Source organism: Oncorhynchus masou, chromosome 31 (genome assembly GCF_036934945.1).
Source record: "Oncorhynchus masou masou isolate Uvic2021 chromosome 31, UVic_Omas_1.1, whole genome shotgun sequence".
Taxonomy (NCBI): domain Eukaryota; kingdom Metazoa; phylum Chordata; class Actinopteri; order Salmoniformes; family Salmonidae; genus Oncorhynchus; species Oncorhynchus masou.
The window spans coordinates 80,182,920-80,204,996 of NC_088242.1; the positions used below are offsets into that span (position 1 = coordinate 80,182,920).

The 22,077-nt window shown below is 43.4% G+C and overlaps 1 protein-coding gene across 4 annotated transcripts in view; it reads right to left on the reverse strand.

Moving 5' to 3' along the window:
• The window catches only part of LOC135524528 (A-kinase anchor protein 13-like), a 175,486-nt gene that overhangs the window by 76,956 nt on the left and 76,453 nt on the right, over positions 1-22,077 (reverse strand). For all 4 annotated transcript variants that reach the window (XM_064952135.1, XM_064952133.1, XM_064952134.1 and 1 more), the window contains exons 3-4: positions 10,286-10,439; positions 4,828-5,151 (exon numbers count right to left, since the gene is read on the reverse strand). In XM_064952135.1, the coding sequence (XP_064808207.1) occupies positions 4,828-5,151; positions 10,286-10,439 (478 nt within the window). The remainder of the gene's footprint in view (positions 1-4,827; positions 5,152-10,285; positions 10,440-22,077) is intronic.

Consider the following 22,077-nt stretch of genomic DNA (forward strand, 5'->3'; position numbering starts at 1 on the left):
TCTGTTGGCATTTAGAGCGCTGGCAGGCGATGTGACAAGGGATGAAATATGCCTTTAGGAGTTTTTCTGCGTTTTTCATGATATTAATGCCCCTCTGTGCTTTATTTTACTCAGAATTAGTTTTTGGCTGTGGCCGGGAGGTGCCAGTAGAGCCAGCTAACAGAGAGAGCCTCTAGGCCAGGCGGTGCCATCATGCAGCTAACAGAGAGAGCCTCTGGGCCGGTTGGTGTCAGCAGAACCAGCTAACAGAGAGAGCCTCTAGACCGGGCGGGGCCAGCAGAGCCAGCTAACAGAGAGAGCCTCTAGACCGGGCGGGGCCAGCAGAGCCAGCTAACAGAGAGAGCCTCTAGACCAGGCGGTGCTAGCAGAGCCAGCTAACAGAGAGAGCCTCTAGACCGGGCGGGGCCAGCAGAGCCAGCTAACAGAGAGAGCCTCTAGACCGGGCGGGGCCAGCAGAGCCAGCTAACAGAGAGAGCCTCTAGACCGGGCGGGGCCAGCAGAGCCAGCTAACAGAGAGAGCCTCTAGACCGGGCGGGGCCAGCAGAGCCAGCTAACAGAGAGAGCCGCTAGACCGGGCGGGGCCAGCAGAGCCGGCTAACAGAGAGAGCCTCTAGACCGGGCGGGGCCAGCAGAGCCGGCTAACAGAGAGAGCCTCTACACCGGGCGGGGCCAGCAGAGCCAGCTAACAGAGAGAGCCTCTGGGCCGGTTGGTGCCAGCAGAGCCAGCTAACAGAGAGAGCCTCTAGACCGGGCGGTGCTAGCAGAGCCAGCTAACAGAGAGAGCCTCTAGACCGGGCGGTGCTAGCAGAGCCAGCTAACAGAGAGAGCCTCTAGACCGGGCGGTGCCAGCAGAGCCAGCTAACAGAGAGAGCCTCTAGACCGGGCGGTGCCAGCAGAGCCAGCTAACAGAGAGAGCCTCTAGACCAGGTGAGGCCAGCAGAGCCAGCTAACAGAGAGAGCCTCTAGCTGGCTCTGCTGGCACCGCCCAGTCTAACAGAGAGAGCCTCTGGGCCAGGTGGCCTGCTGCTAGCTCCAGTTTCAAGGCTCACTGTGCCTCACCAAGGTGCCCTGGACCAGCTTCAGGAAATGCCAGGGCTGGATAAGGCATTAAACAGCTGGCCCACTCTACCGGCAGGTTGGGGAGAGGAATGAAATGTTCCTAACCTGACTGCAGCATCATCTATTCTAAAAGGACCATTCATCTTTCCCCCTTTTCTTTTTTCAAATATCAAAGAGTTTTGGAATCAAATATTATCAGGGAAAACCTCAGGTAATAGTGGAACCGGAGGAGATGCAAAGCACAGGGGATATAAGCAGGCTCACATGTCCCACCAAATAGAGGACAGCATGCTTTCATATGGGTGCACGTCAGACCCAGAACCACCCGAAGCATATAAACCGGCCAATCTGACAGGTGTTTCTAGCTCGCCATACATTGTTGGCTTGTTCTGTACATTGTTACTAGGCAGATCCCTGTGCTCCTACATGCTGAATCCCTGAGAAAAAGGGATCACTCAAAGCCATTCTGATACTATAAACCTATCCCAATGCGTTTAATAGGGATATATCTATCACTGAGTAGACAAGACAAAGCAGTTCTTTGAGAGGCTGATAGGAGGGGCTCAGTCTTCTAGCTCTGTGAGTTTTTGTGTTCCTCTTATCTATTCCTGACAGAGGCACTGCTCACCACATCAGCAGTCAGTGGCACAGCTCTGACAGAATGCAGGAATTGGAACTAACATTAGAGGACTAAACACATTCTGTTAGTACTACAATCTGTCACAGTCAAAGCTAAATACACAGACGGTGGACTAGACGCAGACATGGATACACAGCATACCAATTTTAGGGCTTTGGAATTCAGACCATGGTTGTGTCCCGATCCAAAGGGCAGCTGCCTGCTGCCTACCTGCTTCCAAATGAACCTATCTTAGTAGGTAGCACTTTCCATTTGGGACAAGGCCCAAGGCAGCATCACGTGATAACGCATTCACATTCCACTGAGCGCGAGACATTTGTTTACATTGTAGTCACTGTAGCAGGGTGAGCTAGCAATTCAGTGAACAACTATCCCAAAATTGAAATATCTGACATGAATAACAAGTAAACAAGTAACAGAGTCGATCTCCTCAGTACCTGTTAATGAATTAAGTTGACACCGACCAGAATAATTATCCTACGTTATAGGGTCCTCCTCTCGCATATTGCTTGGTGTGCTGCTCCATCATTGTGGACATGACAGGTAAGCTTGCATGCATGATAGAGGCTATGATTTGTTTTTTTATATAGCTAAATAAGCTATTTTACTGGGTGTTTAGGAATGATTAATAACCATAATAGTGGTGTTTCAGCGTGAAGCTAATTTTGTATTCGAGCTTCTATTGTTTTTTCTAATAAGTAGACTTGCATTGTGATTAATTCATACTATCAAACAATCACACCCATTCATATTATTAAATGACACAGATGTTCAAGATAACGTAGTGTTATATTAGTTGATAACTAATATTGAAAGGTGATATGATGCAATCTAACTAGATTAGAAGGCTACTTCAACTTAATGTCAGCTGAAAAAAAAACAAGGTGTTGTGGGTTAGCCTCCCCGGCAAAGGATACATGGGATGCTACCTTCAATTAGCCGAATGAAGAGTTCTGATTAGACAGAGCACAACTACGACCGGAAGGACTTTATTATAGCAGGTTAGGAGAATCTCCGCAGCAGGTTATGATAATTAAAGTGGCAGATTGGGGACTTAGGTTAAGGTTAGGAAAAGGTTCAGACAGAGTTAGATAAAATGCTCTCCTAACCTGCTACAAAAGTCACGTCCGGTCATAGCTGTACTCCCTGTCGTCACAACCTGAATGAAGGCACCTTAGAAGGCAGCACGTTAAGGTACCTTGGGATTGGGAGGCAGCATCCTCGTCAATTGGGACACAGCTCATATGTGCCTATGTCAACAAAAGTCTCAGTGGATGAGAAGCACAAACGTCCTTCAAATGGCTTTCTGTAGTATTGCTGTAAATATCAAATCAGCCTGAAGTTTACATTCTTAACTAAAGATATGTGTATGATGGATTATAATTGCTAAGCACTGACGATGTTAGAAAACAGAAATGTCTTGTTTAATCTGTCTTCTCCAGTATGGTGTTCCAAATGACCCAGCAGGAGCCAATAGTTTTCATGATGACCTATGGGTCCTATACTATTACAGTATATTGCTATAGGGCCACAAATTCAAGTGGCTGAAAGGGCTGCCTGTCTGTCTCATCTGCTCCTTTACCACAATCTCTTATTACTGGTGCAGAGAGAGAGGAGCCGAGAGAGAAGGGTGGAAAGGAGCAAAGAGAGAGAGGGGAGGAGAGGAGAGGAGAGAGGAGCAGAGAGAGAGGGGAGCAGAGAGAAACGAGGAGAGAGATGGGAGCAGAGAAAGAGGGAAGCAGAGAGAGAAGAGAGGAGCAGAGAGAGAAGAGAGGATTAAAGAGAGAAGAGGGGAGGGGAGCAGAGGAGAGGAGAGAGGAGCAGAGAGAGAAGAGAGGATTAAAGAGAGAAGAGGGGAGGGGAGCAGAGGAGAGGAGAGAGGAGCAGAGAGAGAAGAGGGGAGGGGAGCAAAGAGAGAAGAGAGGAGAAGGGGACAAAGAGAGAGGAGTTGAGAGAGGAGAGGAGCAGAGAGGAGTAGAGAGAGAAGAGGGGAGGGGAGCAAAGAGAGAGGAGAGGAGAAGGGAACAAAGAGAGAGGAGTTGAGAGAGAGGAGCAGAGAGAGGAGAGGAGAGGAGCAGAGAGAGAAGAGGGGAGGGGAGCAAAGAGAGAAGAGAGGAGAAGGGAACAAAGAGAGAGGAGTAGAGAGAGAGGAGCAGAGAGAGGAGAGGAGAGGAGAGGAGAGGAGAGGAGAGGAGAGGAGAGGAGAGGAGAGGAGAGGAGAGGAGAGGAGAGGAGAGGAGAGGAGAGGAGAGGAGAGGAGAGGAGAGGAGAGGAGAGGAGAGGAGAGGAGAGGAGATAGCACACTAACACTACTGACAAGAAGAGGCTTACTGGCTCCAAATGAAACAAGTACAAGAAATTTATCCCAAATCTCCCCTTTTGTGCTCCAGAATATGTCCCAGGCTCTGGTTAATAGGCCATATAAACACTGTGTGTTACTGCCTACTTATTAATTGGGTGGGAATGTTTGTTTTTAGCATATCTGACATTGCATTCCTGATTTATGATGATGACCCAATAGGAGCAGAAAACAGAAACACAGAGGAATTAAAGTGGGTGTAAACGCAGTCGGAAAGCCGAGCCATGAACAGGAGTGGAGAACTGTTGCTATCCCAGGGGACACTGCTCTCTCAGCCTAAGCCCTTCCTCTCCTTTCTAGGGTAGACCTCTCCTCTGTCAGGACCCTCTGTGTGCCAATTAACAGAATCACTGCAGTTTGACTGAAAGTAGTTACACATGTCAGAGCCCCTCCAAAAAAACACAAAATGAATAAAGTGACCCCTGATTGGCCGTTAGCTGGAGTGGATCTCTCTCCTAAAGCCGTAGGTGGCTGGTGCGAACATTAATGCACAGGCGAAGCTGGAGTATCATTAGTGAACCACCTGGTGGGCACGCTCCACTACTCAGCGGAATGGGACCCCGGCCAAATCATCTCTCGGTGGAAACAACAAATGTTCCCTAATTACCTCACTGAGGTGTGAACAGAACACAGCAGCACATACTGTAGGAAATCTACAGGCACATTAAGAGGGTATAAGGCATAATAATGTACAGACAGACCGTGCTGCAACACTAAACTGTGAGAGACGCACAGAGACGCACAAAGCAGAGACCCCACCCCTACTCACCAATGCTGTTGTCCAGGTTGGTGCCTGGTGGTGTGCCTACATTGGAGCCCAGGACACTCCACCCCTGGGGCAGGGCCAGGTGTCTGAGTGCCAGGGAGAGGCTCTCGTCGAGTCTCTCACACTCCTGCAGGGGGATCTGGCACTCATCCAGCAGCAGAGCCCCTTCCAGACCGTCGGCCCGCCCTGCAGAGCTCACCAGGAACTGGGCCATGTCGAAGGCCAGGTCCTGGACGAAATCGAAGCGCTCCTCGGCCACAGGGTCCACCGAGCCATCAGACCGCGCAGAGCACAGCGTGACCTGCACCGACTCACAGCAGTCATGGGCTGGGGAGGGAGGATGGAGGGTTAATATAACCTGCACACGTGCTTCAGACATGCCAAATATACTTTACAGTGTGAGTTTACAGTGTGAGTTTACAGTGTGAGTTTACAGTGTTTCATAGCCCTACAGCTCAGACTCCAGAGAGAAGAACAGAGAAAACCATGTTCAAGCTCCACTGTCCTGCTGCAATGCTGGCTTGAGTTCTGTGGCTTCTCTGGTTGCTAAGATGCACAAAGTCCAAACATTAAACACTATTTGTCAGTGAATAGTTCTAAAAACCACAGAGAAATGAAAAGGAAGCCTTTAGCATGTATGTCTCTAGTCAGCTAATATGGGTGGGAGTGACAGAGTAACTGCCACGTTGCTTGCCCAAATAACTTGGCTGCATGGGGTCAACAGATTTCAAAGCAGACAAACATGAATCTTGCCTCCATCCCAGTGGACCATTAAACAGACCATTTTAAAACAGACCACAGATAGAGATGTAACATTGAAGAGGCCTGTGAACCAAAAGGTAAATGTCACGCTCTGGTCGAAGTTTATTGTGTTTGTCTTGTAAGTCGCTCTGGATAAGAGCGTCTGCTAAATGACTTAAATGTAAATGTAAATGTCTTTATTTATTTGGTCAGGCCAGGGTGTGACATGGGTTTATTGTGGTGTGTTTTGTCTTGGGGTTTTGCTAGGTATTGGGTGTGTGGCTTAGTGGGGGTATCTAGCATAGTCTATGGCTGTCTGGAGTGGTTCTCAATCAGAGGCAGGTGTTTATCGTTGTCTCTGATTGGGAACCATATTTAGGCAGCCATATTCTTGGAGTATTTCGTGGGTGATTGTTCCTGTCTCTGTGTTTGTGTTCACAAGATAGGCTGTATAGGTTTTCACGGTCGTTCTTTGTTTTGTTCGTTATTTCATGTCTAGTTCGTTATTTCATGTCTAGTTCGTTATTTCATGTCTAGTTCGTTATTTCATGTCTAGTTCGTTATTTCATGTCTAGTTCGTTATTTCATGTCCAGTTCGTTATTTCATGTCTAGTTCGTTATTTCATGTCTAGTTCGTTATTTCATGTCTAGTTCGTTATTTCATGTCTAGTTTGTTATTTCATGTCTAGTTCATTTCATTAAAGAACATGAATAACCACCGCGCTGCATTTTGGTCCGCTTCTCCTTCGACAGACGAGAACCGTTACAGGTAAATATGCTATTCTAACAATCAGAGGAATATTCATTCATATTCAAATTACCTTCAAAACCTATTAGCAACAACAAAAAGTGTTTAAAACATGGCCTAGTGACGTGAAATACAGAGCTGTTCTTTACCATGTTCCTCCCTCCCTCTAAGAATGCATGGACTCCACAGCAAAAGGACTTAGTTCAGGAGAGCTCATATTATGAAACAGGAGTGGTAGGACAGAAGATCCAAATACTCCTATTCATGTCTCTGCTGACGTCCCCACACACACACATAAATCAAAGCTGGGGCAGCCATCATACCATCATCAATATGCCACTTCAGCCATGTTTTACATGGACCCTGCATTCAGCTCAGGGTGATAACTGAAGCCGGGTGAAAGACAAAAACACAAAAATACATTTTTGTTTTATCACCAAGTCTTCTTCTAGTAAGGCTGCCTAGACATAAACAGTCCTTTGATGAAAACATGGTTTATTGCCAACAACCAGACTGAGATAGATATACAGTCGTATGAAAATGTTTGGGCACCCCTCTGAGGCTGCATAATAATTGACTCTGTCATCACAGAAAATGATCACAGTGGCATGCCATTCATTTTCTAATAAAAGCTGAGTACTGGGGTATTGTCCAGACAAAGATTTTTAGTGTAGCAATATTAAGTTGTATGGAATTAAATCAGATGTGAAAAATAGGCTATGCAAAACTGTGGGCACCCTTGTCATTCTGTTGATTTGAATAACTAACTATTTAGCACTGATTAATTGGAACACACAATTGGTTTGGTGAGCTCATTAAGCCTTGAACTTCATAGACAAGTGCCTCCAATCATGAGAAAAGGTATTTAAGGTGGCCAATTGCAAGTTGTTCTCTTTGACTCTCCTCTGAAGAGTGGCAACATGGGGGCCTCAAAACATCTCTCAAATGACCTGAAAACAAATATTATTCAACATTATGGTTTAGAGGAAGGCTACAAAAAGCTATCGCAGAGATTTAAGCTGTCAGTGTCCACTGTGAGGAACATAGTGATGAGATGGAAGACCACAGGCACAGTTCTTGTTAAGGCCAGAAGTGACAGGCCAAGTAAAATATCGGAGAGACAAAGACGAAGGATGGTGAGAACGGTCAAAAACAGCCCACAGACCACCTCCAAAGACCTACAACATCATCTTGCTGCAGATGGTGTCACTGTGCATCGTTCAACAATTCAGCTCACTTTGCACAAGAAGAAGCTGTATGGGAGAGTGATGCGGAAGAAGCCTTTTCTGCACACACGCCACAAACAGGTATGCAAACGCACATTTGGACAAGCCAGCTTCATTTTGTAATACGGTGCTGTGGACTGATGACACAAAGATTGAGTTATTTGGTCATAACAAGGGACGTTATGCATGGCGGCAAAAGAACACAGCGTTCCAAGAAAAACACTTTCTTCCCACAGTAGAATTTGGTGGAGGTTCCATCATGCTGTGGGGCTGTGTGGCCAGTGCCAGTACTGGGAATCTTGTTAAAGTTGAGGGTTGCATGGATTCCACTCAATATCAGCAGATTCTTGGGAATAATGTTGAAGAATCAGTTACAAAGTTGAAGTTACGCCGGAGCTGGATATTTCAACAAGACAACGACCCAAAACACTGCTCAAAATCTACCTGGGCATTTATGCAGAGGAACAAATACAATGTTCTGGAATGGCCATCCCAGTCCCCAGACCTGAATATCATTGAGAATCTGTGGGGTGATTTGAAGCGGGCTGTCCATGCTCGGCAACCATCAAACCTAACTGAACTGGAGATGTTCTGTAAGGAGGAATGGTCCAAAATATCTTCATCCAGAATCCAGACACTCATTAGAGGCTTATGGGAAGCGTATAGAGGCTGTTATTTTAGCAAAAGGAGGCTCTACTAAATATTGATGTGATTTTTCTATTGGGGTGCCCAAATTTATGCACCTGTCTAATTTTGTTTTGATACATATTGCACATATTCTGTTAATCCAATAAACCTAATTTCACGACTGAAATATTACTGTGTCCATCAGTTATTTGATAGATCAAAATGAAATTGCTGATCCAAACACCCAATTATTTATAAATGGAAATCATGGAAATTGTAAGGGGTGCCCAAATTTTTTCATACGACTGTAATTATTGAGCAATGTTCTCACATTATAACAATGTATTTCCATGACTGTGAAAAAAGCAAGATGGCATACATCTAGGAGAGAAGCAGTCATTTACAAATGCTACTTTCCTGTGGCAGCTGCCAAGAGGCTCGTCCCATTTCAGTGGAACCATAAAGCACAAATCATTATCTGGAAATCCATGTACAATGTCTCTCTGTGCCCATGAAGAGCGGGGTGTGTGTGTATTACTATCCTCGTGGGCACCGGAAATCCTCCAAAGTCCCCACAAAGATAGTAAAACAAGGACATTTATCCCTCGTGGGGACAAAGGCTATTTTAGGCCTAGGAATTAAGTTTAGGGTTAGAATTAGGGTTAGGATAAGAGAAAATAGGATTTTGAATGGTAATCAATTTCAGGTCCCCACAAGGATAGTAAAACATATGGTGTGTGTGTTTGTGTGTGTGTGTTTGTGTGTGTGTGTATAGTAAAACATATGCTGTGTGTGTAGTAAAACAAGGAAAGTAATCTCCCTTGTGGGGACATTTCCCACATCCACATGTGGACAAAGGCTATTTTAAGCTTAGGGGTGAGGTTTAGTGTTACAATTAGGGTTAGGTTTAGTGTTACAATTAGGGTTAGGTTTAGTGTTACAATTAGGGTTAGGTTTAGTGTTTCAATTAGGGTTAGGTTTAGTGTTTCAATTAGGGTTAGGTTTAGTGTTTCAATTAGGGTTAGGTTTAGTGTTACAATTAGGGGTGAGGTTTAGTGTTACAATTAGGGGTGAGGTTTAGTGTTACAATTAGGGGTGAGGTTTAGTGTTACAATTAGGGGTGAGGTTTAGTGTTACAATTAGGGTTAGGTTTAGTGTTACAATTAGGGGTGAGGTTTAGTGTTACAATTAGGGGTGAGGTTTAGTGTTACAATTAGGGGTGAGGTTTAGTGTTACAATTAGGGTTAGGTTTAGTGTTACAATTAGGGTTAGGTTTAGTGTTACAATTAGGGTTAGGTTTAGTGTTACAATTAGGGTTAGGTTTAGTGTTACAATTAGGGTTAGGTTTAGTGTTACAATTAGGGGTGAGGTTTAGTGTTACAATTAGGGGTGAGGTTTAGTGTTACAATTAGGGTTAGGTTTAGTGTTACAATTAGGGTTAGGTTTAGTGTTACAATTAGGGGTGAGGTTTAGTGTTACAATTAGGGGTGAGGTTTAGTGTTACAATTAGGGTTAGGTTTAGTGTTACAATTAGGGTTAGGTTTAGTGTTACAATTAGGGTTAGGTTTAGTGTTACAATTAGGGTTAGGTTTAGTGTTACAATTAGGGGTGAGGTTTAGTGTTACAATTAGGGGTGAGGTTTAGTGTTACAATTAGGGGTGAGGTTTAGTGTTACAATTAGGGGTGAGGTTTAGTGTTACAATTAGGGTTAGGTTTAGTGTTGCAATTAGGGTTAGGTTTAGTGTTACAATTAGGGTTAGGTTTAGGGCAACTGAGGCTGCTGAGGTGAGGTCGGGTCATAATAATGGCTAAAAAGGGGCAAATGGTAGCCATGTGTTTGTTGATACATTTCCACCTATTCCACTCTAGCCATTACCAGGTGCCTGTCCTCCCCAATTAAGGTGCCACCAACCTCCTGTGCTTTAGGGTCAGGGAAAATAGAATTGAATGGAATAGAATTGTTGGTCCCCATGAGGATAGAACCACATTATATGTGTGTGTGTGTAATCATAAAAGACTTGGTTAATCCAAACGGATCTGCCACGCACACACCACCAGTATGACTGTCCAGCATCAGACCTAGCAACCAGTTGTGTGTGTGGTGCATGGTGGAATTTACCTGGGCACACAGCCTGTAGGGTGACATGGCTTATCCTCAAGGTACTGGTCAGGTGCCTCTGGGTGGTGCCAGAAAAAAGCAGGTAGAACTCTACATCCTCCTCATCCTCCAAACGCTCTCCATCACCCAGCTGCACCGTCAGAAGACACTCACCCTGGAACAAGACAGACAAATAGAAATACAGTTATACTTTTGAAACCCAAACCCAAACAGAAACAGAGAACATTAAGATCATGGTGGGCAGGTATCAACACCTGTCTATTATAGTGGGAAGAGGCTGGGTTTTGTTATATCACTATCAACCTGCAATGTAGGTTAGAACACTCTACTGTATACAGAAAAACAAACCCTGCTAAAACAATAATTACCCTGCCTTATTTAATTACAGTGTATTGCGTAAGAAAATGTGTGTGTACCAGTGTTGGGGAGTAGTGAACTACATGTAGTTCAACTAGTAATTGAATTACATTTTGCAGTAGCTTGGTGGTAGTTGAATTCATTTCAAATCTAGGTCGTGTTTCCAGCAGTCAATTCCTCTTTTGCCATGCACAGTGCCTTGCAAAAGTATTCACACTCCTTGGATCTCTTCACATTTTATTGTGTTACAAAGGGGGAATAAAATGGTTTTAATTGTATTTTTTTGTCAACAATCTACATAATACTATTTAATGTGAAAGTTAAAGACTTTAAAACATTTTTAAAAGATCGATAGCAATTCAATAACTAAATATAGGCGTTTCCTAAACAAAGGGGCTGAATACTTTGGCAACAAATATATTTCAGTTTTCACATTTTCATTCATCTTAAAATATATATACACTACCATTCAAAAGTTTGGGGTTACATAGAAATGTTCTTGTTTTTTAAAGAAAAACACCTTTTTTGTCCATTAAAAGAACATCAAATTGATCAGAAATACAGTGTAGACATTGTTAATGTTGTAAATGACTACTGTAGCTGGAAACGGCTGATTGTTTATGGAAAATCTACAATGGAGTACAGAGGCCCATTATCAGCAACCATCACTCCTGTGTTCCAATGGCATATTGTGTTAACTAATCCAAGTTGATCATTTTAAAAAGGCTAATTGATCATTAGAAAGCCCTTTCACAATTATGTTAGCACAGCTGAAAACTGTTGCCCTGATTAAAGAAGCAATTAAACTGGCATTCTTTAGATCTGGAGCATCAGCATTTGTGGGTTTGATTACAGGCTCAAAATGGCCAGAAACAAAGAACTTCCTTCTGAAAGTCTATTCTTGTTCTGAGAAATGAAGGCTATTCCATGCAAAAAATTGACAAGAAACTGAAGATATCGTGCAATGCTGTATACTACTCCCTTCACAGTACAGCACAAACTGTCCCTAACCAGAATAGAAAGAGGAGTTGGAGGCCCCCGTGCACAACTGAGCAAGAGGACAAGGATATTAGTGTCTAGTTTGAGAAATAGACGACTCGCAAGTCCTCAACTGGCAGCTTCATTAAGTAAAACCCACAAAACACCAGTCTCAACGTCAACAGTGAACAGGAGACTCCAGGATGCTGGCCTTCAAGGCAGAGTTGCAAAGAAAAAGCCATATCTCAGACTGGCCAATAAAAAGAAAAGATTAAGATGGGCAAAATAACACAGACACTGGACAGAGGAAGACTGGAAAAAAGTGTTGTGGACAGACAAATCTAAGTTTGAGGTTTTCGGATCACAAAGAAGAACGGTTGTGAGACGCAGAAAAATGAAAAGATGCTGGAGGAATGCTTGACGCCATCTGTCAAGCATGGTGGAGGCAATGTGATGGACTGGGAGTGCTTTAGTGGTAGATAAGTGGGAGATTTGTACAGTGTAAAAGGGATGTTGAAGAAGGAAGGCGATCATTCCATTTTGCAACGCCGTGCCATATCCTGTGGACGGTGCTAAATTGGAGCCAATTTCCTCCTACAACAGGACAATGATCCAAAGCACAGCTCCAAACTATGCAATAACTATTTAGGGAAGAAGCTGTAAGCTGGTATTCAGTCTATAATGGAGTGGCCAGCACAGTCACCGGATTTCAACACTATTGAGCTGTTGTGGGAGCAGCTTGACCGTATGGTACGTAAGAAGTGCCCATCAAGCCAATCCAACTTGTGGGAGGTGCTTCAGGAAGCATGGGGTGAAATCTCTTCAGATTACCTCAACAAATGTACAACTAGAATGCCAAAGGTCTGCAAGGCTATATTTGCTGCAAATGGAGGATTCTTTGACGAAAGCAAAGATTGAAGGACACAATTATTATTTCAATTAAAAATCATTATTTATATCCTGATCAACATCTTGACTATATTTCCTATTCATTTTGCAACTCATTTCAAGTATGTTTTCATGGAAAACAAGGACATTTCTAAGTGACCCCAAACTTTTGAACGGTAGTGTATATAATTGTTCTTCCACTTTGACATTAGAGTGTATTGTTATATATATATATATATATATATATATATATATATATATATATATATATATATATACACTGCTCAAAAAAATAAAGGGAACACTAAAATAACACATCCTAGATCTGAATGAATGAAATATTCTTATTAAATACTTTTTTCTTTACATAGTTGAATATGCTGACAACAAAATCAAACAAAAATTATCAATGGAAATCAAATTGATCAACCCATGGAGGTCTGGATTTGGAGTCACACTCAAAATTAAAGTGGAAAACCACACTACTGGCTGATCCAACTTTGATGTAATGTCCTTAAAACAAGTCAAAATGAGACTCAGTAGTGTGTGTGGCCTCCACATGCCTGTAAGACCTCCCTATAACACCTGGGCATGCACCTGATGAGGTGGCGGATGGTCTCCTGAGGGATCTCCTCCCAGACCTGGACTAAAGCATCCGCCAACTCCTGGACAGTCTGTGGTGCAACGTGGCGTTGGTGGATGGAGCGAGACATGATGTCCCAGATGTGCTCAATTGGATTCAGGTCTGAAAAATAGCATCAATGCATCAATGCCTTCCTCTTGCAGGAACTGCTGACACACTCCAGCCACATGAGGTCTAGCATTGTCTTGCATTAGGAGGAGCCCAGGGCCAACCGCACCAGCATATGGTCTCACAAGGGGTCTGAGGATCTCATCTCGGTACCTAATGGCAGTCAGGCTACCTCTGGCGAGCACATGGGCCGTGCGGCCCCCCAAAGAAATGCCACCCCACACCATGACTGACCCACCGCCAAACCGGTCATGCTGGAGGATGTTGCAGGCATCAGAACGTTTTCCATGGCGTCTCCAGACTCTGTCACATATGCTCAGTGTGAACCTGCTTTCATCTGTGAAAAGCACAGGGCGCCAGTGGCGAATTTGCCAATCTTGGTGTTCTCTGGCAAATGCCAAACGTCCTGCATGGTGTTGGGCTGTAAATCTGTGGACGTCGGGCCCTCATACCACCCTCATGGAGTCTGTTTCTGACCGTTTGAGCAGACACATGCACATTTGTGGCCTACTGGAGGTCATTTTGCAGGGCTCTGGCAGTGCTCCTCCTTGCACAAAGGCGGAGGTAGCGGTTCTGCTGGGTTGTTGCTGGGTTGTTGCACTCCTACGGCCTCCTCCACGTCTCCTGATGTACTGGCCTGTCTCCTGGTAGCGCCTCCATGCTCTGGACACTACGTAGACAGACACAGCAAACCTTCTTGCCACAGCTCGCATTGATGTGCCATCCTGGATGAGCTTTACTACCTGAGCCACTTGTGTGTTGTAGACTCTGTCTCATGCTACCACTAGAGTGAAAGCACCTCCAGCATTCAAAAGTGACCAAAACATCATCCAGGAAACATAGGAACTGAGAAGCGGTCTGTGGTCACCACCTGCAGAACCACTCCTTTATTGGGGGTGTCTTGCTAATTGCATATAATTTCCACCTGTTGTCTATTCCATTTGCACAACAGAATGTGACATTATTTGTCAATCAGTGTTGCTTTCTAAGTGGACAGTTTGATTTCACAGAAGTGTGATTGACTTGGAGTTACATTGTGTTGTTTAAGTGTTCCCTTTATTTTTTTGAGCAGTGTATATATTTTTTTACTATTAAAACTATTTTAATCCCACTTTGTAACACAATACAATGGGAAGAAATCCAAGGGGCATGAATACTTTTGCAAGGCACTGTAGTGGTATATCTAACTCCTGGAACTACACACTACTCTTTTTGCAAAGGGAGTGTCTCCTAATCTGTGACCAGGGCTGCAGGCCAAATTCAAAGTAGACAGCCCTCGGCCCTAAACCCTCAGCCCTTGAATTACATTTTATATCGTCATATCCGAATGTACCTTACATGTCCCTTGCCCAAGGGAGAGAGAGTGATGATTAGAGAGGCAATGTCTCTGGTGGAAATGTTGAAATTCAGTTTAAAAACAACCAACCTAAAGCTATTAATGTACCTAGCAAGCTAGCGTAGCTAGCTAGCCACCGTACAGTTACTCATAGCTGGCTAGCTAGTTTTATAATTTGGTCATTTATTCCAATACATTTCAGAATTCCCTAAAATATGTTTATGAAGCTAGTTATATTTTAAAGGCTCCTCACTACGAGACTGAGACGATTTTACAACAATAAAATCAATGTCATATAGTACCAGTCAAAAGTTTGGACACACCTACTCATACAAAAGTTTTAAACAAATCAAAATATATTTTAGATCCTTCAAAGGATCCACCATTTGCCTTGACAGCGTTGCACGCTTTTGGCATTCTCTCAACCAGCTTCCCTTGGAATGCTTTTCCAACAGTCTTGAAGGAGCTCCCACATATGCTGAGCACTTGTTGGCTGCTATTCCTTCACTCTGTGGTCCAACACATCCCAAACCATCTCAATTGGGTTGAGGTTAGTGATTTTTGGAACCAAAAATCTAAAATTTTACCAAAGGACAGATTTCTACCAGTCTAATGGCCATTGCTTGTGTTTCTTGGCCCAAGCAAGTCTCTTCTTATTGATGTCCGTAGTGGTTTCTTGGCAGCAATTTGACCATGAAGACCTGATTCATGCAGTCTCCTCTGAACAATTGATGTTGAAATGTGTCTGTTACTTGAACTCTGAAGCATTTATTTGGGCTGCAATATTTTTGAGGCTGGTAACTGGCTGAACTTATCCTCTGCAGCAGAGAACTCTGGGTCTTACTTTCCTGTGGCGGTCATGAGAGCCAGTTTCATTATAGCGCTTGATACTTTTTGCAACTGCACTTGAAGAAACTTAATGTTCTTGAAATGTTCAGGTTTGCTTGAGCTTCATGTCTTAAAGTAATGATGGACTGCCATTTATCTCTGCTTATTTGAGCTGTTCTTGCCATAATATGGACTTGGTCTATTACCTAATAGGGCTATCTTCTGTATACCACCCCTACCTTGTCACAACACAACTGATTGGCTCAAACACATTAAGGGAAAGCAATCCACAAATGAACTTTTAACAATGCACACCTGTTAATTGAAATGCATTCCAGCTGACCATCTCATGAAGCTGTTTGAGAGAATGATTAAATGTGACACTTTGCGGCTACCTGATTAGTTTGCAATGATTGTGGGTCATATCAATCCCACAAGAGATCAAGTTCTTCACTCACTCCCTCAAGCTAATTCGAGGGCAGAGGAGGCAACGTTAGTTAATTGGACCTACACTTAAGATGGTGATCAAACTGCATCCGGTTTTGACAAACTAGACTTCAGCATGCTAACTAGTTATTCGGGCCTGAGCAGTCGGTGTCCAACTTCTTAGATGGACAAGTGGCATTCAGCCACACGAGATTGAGCAATAACAGGTCTGTGATGCCCTTACATGTCCAGGGCTGCACTCAGCAGATCAGTATGTGTATACCCTTTGCCGAGAGAGGCATGGGTAACCCGCCGAACCCCACTCATGATAGGGATTGGGGAATGCAATTATTTCCCAGGAACAAGGAATTCCCAGTAAGCGCGGATCATAAGTCCCTGCCCTTTGTACACACCGACTGTCGCTACTACCGATCGGATGGTTTAGTGAGGTCCTTGTATCGGCCCTGCCGGGGTCGGTCACGGAGCGCTGAGAAGACGATCAAACTTAACTATCTAGAGAAAGTAAAATTGGTAACAAGGTTTCCGTAGGCGAAACTGCGGAAGGATCCTTAACGGTTTGCCAGCCGCCGGCACAGCTGACAGCTGGCGGCTGCTCCCCCGCCCCGGCGCAGGCAGGGGTTTAATGTCTCCCTTCCTGTCATCTCATCAGGAGCACCCGCACGCTGTCATTTCAACCTCAAACCTTTTTGCTCTGTGAACTGTGGCCTCTCGCTCTGGTAAAGGACAGATGGGTGACCTTCCTAACACTGCCTAGCCACCAGCCTCTGCATAAAAACAAAAGAGTACAACCCTTAGGGGTGGATCACTTGGCTGGTGCGTCGATGAAGAATGCAGCTAGCTGTGAGAGCTAATGTGAACTGCAGGACACATTGATCATCAACACTTTGAACGCACCTTGAGGCCTGTCTGAGGGTCGATTTGCCATCAATAGGAACCCCTGGGGTTCCATGGCTGGGGGAGTCGCAGGCCACCTCCGTGTGGCCTTCGTCCCCCTAAGTGCAGACCAAGACGGCTCGGTGGGAGTGGGCCTCGGTTCTCTCTCCCCTCCCCCGTGCACCCTTCCCTTCCTTCCATGGGCGGGAGGCACCCACGTTCGCTGCATGGTCGGGCGTGGCATCCGGTGGACTCGTTGTGCTGCCCGCACTATGTATGCAGTTCTCGGGGAAGCGCTCAGGCTTAGGTTTGGGCCACGGATCTCCGACCTGAACTGAGAAGGTGAGCCCGGGCGCCCGGCCACACTCCATCACTTTGACTACGACCTCAGATCAGACGAGACAACCCATTGAATTGTAGCATATTAGTAAGCGGAGGAAAATAAACTAACCAGTATTCTCTCAGTAGAGGCAAGCTAAGAGCCCAGTGCCGAATCCCCATCCATGCAGTGGGCGGCTTGCATTCCACGCCCGGGCTTCTTACCCATTTAAAGATTGAGAATAGATCGAGATCATTTCGGCAAAGTAAATACCTGCTTCAAAAATATCTCTCATTGCATTGAATGCTCATGCATAAAATCTTTAGTTACCACTAAATGTCCTCGTTTACCCATATTTAGATCAAATGCACTTTTTTGTCAATACTGTGCGAATGACAAGTCCATTCAATCAAGTGTGTGTGAGTGACATTGTGAATATCATATTTTAGAATTGTTTTAATATATATTTGGGGGGGGGGGGGTCTTTGACGGTTGAGGGGCAGCTCTCGAGGGGAAATGTGTGGAAATGTGATTGGTTCATGGCCTGGACGTTGGGAGCTTTTGCACCGAGAGGTCGCTGTTTCATGTCCCAGATTCACTTGGTGGGAGATCTGGTTGCTCCTGTGTGTCGTTCTGGATGGGAGTATCTGCTAGATGACTGAATGTAATGTAAATGTTGAGCAGCTTCACTGCAAGTAGATTGTATGGCAGTTAGCCTAGTGGTTGGAGCATTGGGCCACTAACCGAAAGGTTGGTGGCTCGAATCCCTGAGCTGACAAGGTAAAAATCTGTTGTTCTGCCCTGAACAGTTAACCCACTCTTCCTAGTGTGTCATTGTAAATAAGAATTTGTTCTTAACTGACTTGCCTAGTTACATTTTTAAAAATGCACCATAAAAAAAGATGACTATGTGCTGCAGAATTTGTGAATTTTGTCTTGTATAATAAATTATATACATTAGTTTATACTAGATTAAGCGTAAACTTTCATTAACTGTAATTTTGTTAGTTATACTCCAATGTTCCTTCCATCTTGTGCCAACATCAGTTCCTTTTTAAATCTTGGTTCCAATAGTTTAGAATTTCTTCTAAGAGATGGTCAGTTGGATATGCTCTCTGCAAGGTTTTGTATATCTTCCCTATCATATGAACATCCTTTTCTGACTCAAATTAGATTTCTGCAGGTTACTCTGATATCCAAAAGATGACAAATAAAAATTGTGAAATGTTACTCTTAAGTTGCATTTATTTGAAACTATCTAGATTGGTCAGTCCAAAATTACTTTTTAATTCTGTCATGGAAATAAATGTATTTCCGGTTTCTATTCCTTTAGTTTTCCATGTGGACCAATTTATCGGTGAATTCTGAAAAGCTATCCAAGGATTGTTCCCCATAAGGTTGTGTTTTTAGGGAGTGATATTGGTTCTTGTAGAACACATTTAATTTTCTTCCATATTGTTATAGTGTTTTTAACTCTGAAGTTGTTCATGCGCTTCGCATTATCCTTTGACCTTTGGGTTGCATGTTGATACAATTACAAGGAAGATGTCCTTTTTATTCTAGGAATTGTATTTGCCCATTTAAAGTCTGATATGACCGATTATACTTTTTTAAAGAATGTCTTTGGTGGGGTAATTGGTATTACAAAATAAATACAAAAACTTTGGCAGCCATGGTGTATTTACAGTGCCCTCTGTAATTATTGGGACAGTGAAGCATTTCTTCTTCTTTTGGCTCTATACTCCAAAAGTTTGGATTTGAAATCAAACAATGACTATGAGGTTAACATGAAGACTGTCAGCTTTAATGTGAGGGTATTTTCATCCATATCGGGTGAATTTTTTTTAAATTACAACAGTGCATAGTCCCCCCTCAAAAGTATTGGGACAAATTCACTTATATGTGTATGAAAGTAGCAAATTTGATCCCATATGCATAGCACACAATGACTACATCAAGCTTGTGACTACAGGTTGGTTGGATGCATCTGCTGTTTGTTTTGGTTGTGGTTCAGATTATTTTGTGCCCAATAGAAATTAATGGTAAATAATGTGTTGTGTCATTTTGGAGTCACTTTTAATTGTAAATAACAATATAATATGTTTCTAATCACTTCTACAATAATGTGGCAGATACCATGATTACGGATAATCCTGAATGAATCTTGAATAATGATAAGTGAGAAAGTTAGACGCAAAAAATATCATACCCGCAAGACATGCTAACCTCTCACCATTACAATAACGGGGGTGATTAGCATTTTGGGGATATGACATTTGTGCTGTAATTTCTGAAGCAGTTCACACGATAAGGATGAAGATACCTTCAAGTTAAAGCCGACAATCTGCACTTTCTCACAGTCATTGTTTGATTTCAAATCCAAATTCCCCCAAGATACCATGAGAATTTCCCCCAGATTAGGAGCCACTCCCTTTCGCAAAAATAAAAAATGGATGAAGTAGGTAACAGAACTCTTCAAATTGATAGGGCCCTATGTCTGGAGTTACCTTCTCTTTTAAATCCCGGCTATGTGTAGTTCTTCAGGCAGGTCTGCTATATTTAGGGACACAGTGTAAAATGCAAGACAACCTGTCGTTCCGTTAGAACCGGTAGATTTATATATGGGGTTTGTGACATGACGTTACCAAGCGCATGGTCCACTGTGACAGCCAGCCACGCATAGCAATAGCCTCAGCCTGAGAGGAAGGAGATAAGATTAGAGGATGGCTATGTTTCCTGACTTGACTGCCCTTATTTATAGGTTATCTGTTGGCCTGTCCAAAGCACTGCACTAATAGAGATGTAAAGCCTGCTCTCCGTTGTTTTGCTCACAGCTCCACATCATAGCCACTTTATCACATGCAGCAGTAGATAATGGCTGGGGGACATTCAGAGTCAGACACAGGGGTACTGACTGTCTAGTCCAAATAAACCAACTCTCTCCTTCAGTGACATGATCTCTTCGTAAAGAAAGAAACACTGAAGACGTGCAAAAAACAAATATGTGGGAAACATACATTTCATGGGTAAAAAGAATGCATAGCATATTCACTCATGGGGCGACAGGCTAGCCTAGTGGTTAGAGCATTGGACTAGTAACCCGAAAGGTTGCAAGTTCAAATCCCTGAGCTGACAAGGTACAAAATCTGTCATTCTGCCCCTGAACAGGCAGTTAACCCACTGTTCCTGGACCGTCATTGAAAATAAGAATTTGTTCTTAACTGACTTGCCTAGTAAAATAAAGGTAAAAAATAAATAAATAAATTACATGCACAAACAATTCCCAAATACAAAAACTATACAAAAAGTGGTTCAGTGTGCAAAGACACAAGATGACACATGCAACGTGTCCACTGACAGTATTCTTCAAACACTGGAAACACAGGCCTAATGTGAAACATGTTTTCTTGGTTCAGAGCTACCAATTGTAGCCTTTGTAGCGGCTAGCTAGCTCACTATAGTGGATGTTCAATAAGGGAGTGACGTGGACAGGACTATTGACTTTGGACCTCCTGCAGTGCTGAATGCCAGTAAACTTTTCTCTCTGGCTGATGACGGTTAGAGGACAAGAGGCACAATATGGGGGAATACAGTATTGAAGGCTCTCTGACCATATACAGTTGAAGTCGGGAAGTTTACATACACCTTAGCCAAATACATTTAAACTCAGTTTTTCGCAAATCTTGACATTTAATCCAAGTACAAATTCCCTGTCTTAGGTCAGTTAGGATCACCACTTTATTTTAAGAATGTGAAAAGTCAGAATAATAGTAGAGAGAATGATTTATTTCAGCTTTTATTTCTTTCATCACATTCCTAGTGGGTCAGAAGTTTACATTCACTCGATAAGTATTTGGTAGCATTGCCTTTAAATTGTTTAACTTGAGTCAAATGTTTTGGGTAGTCCTCCACAAGCTTCCCACAATATGTTGGGTGAATTTTGGTCCATTCCTCCTGACAGAGCTGGTGTAACTGAGTCAGGTTTGTAGGCCTCCTTGCCCGCACACACTTTTTAAGTTCTGCCCACCAATTTTCTATAGGATTGAGGTCAGGGCTTTGTGATGGCCACTCCAATACCTTGACTTTGTCGTCCTTAAGCCATTTTGCCACAATTTTGGTAGTATGCTTGGGGTCATTGTCCATTTGGAAGACCCTTTTGCAACCAAGCTTTAACTTCCTGACTGATGTCTTGAGATGTTGCTTCAATATATCCACATAATTTTCCTGGCCTCATTATGCCATCTCTTTTGTGAAGTTCATCAGTTCCTCCTGCAGTGAAGCACCCCTACAACATGATACTGCCACCCCTGTGCTTCACGGTTGGTATGGAGTTCTTTGGCTTGCAAGACTCCTCCTTTTTCCTCCAAACATAACAATGGTCATTATGGCCAGACAGTTCTGTTTTTGTTTCATCAGACCAGAGGACATTTCTCCATATGCAGTTGTAAACTGTAGTCTGGCTTTTATATGGCGGTTTTGGAGCAGTGGCTTCTTCCTTGTTGAGCGGCCTTTCGGGTTATGTCAATATATAACTTGTTTTACTGTGGATGTAGATACCTTTGTACCCGTTTCCTCCAGCATCTTCACAAGGTCCTTTGCTGTTGTTCTGGGATTGATTTGCACTTTTCGCACCAAAGTATGTTCATCTCTAGGAGACAGAACGAGTCTCCTTCCTGAACGGTATGATGGCTGCGTGGTCCCACTGTGTTTATACGTGCATACTATTGTTTGTACAGATGAACGTGGTACCTTCATGCATTTGGAAATTGCTCCCAAGGATGAAACAGACTTGTGGGGGTCTACAATTTTTTTCTGAGGTTTTGGCTGATTTTCTTTAATTTTCCCATGATGTCAAGCTTGTGTTACTTGTGTTATTTGTGTCATGCACAAAGTAGATGTCCTAAACAATTTGCCAAAACTATAGTTTGTTATCAAGAAATTTGTGGAGTGGTTGAAAAATGAGTTTAAATGACTCCAACCTACGTGAATGTAAACTTCCGACTTCAACTGTAGGC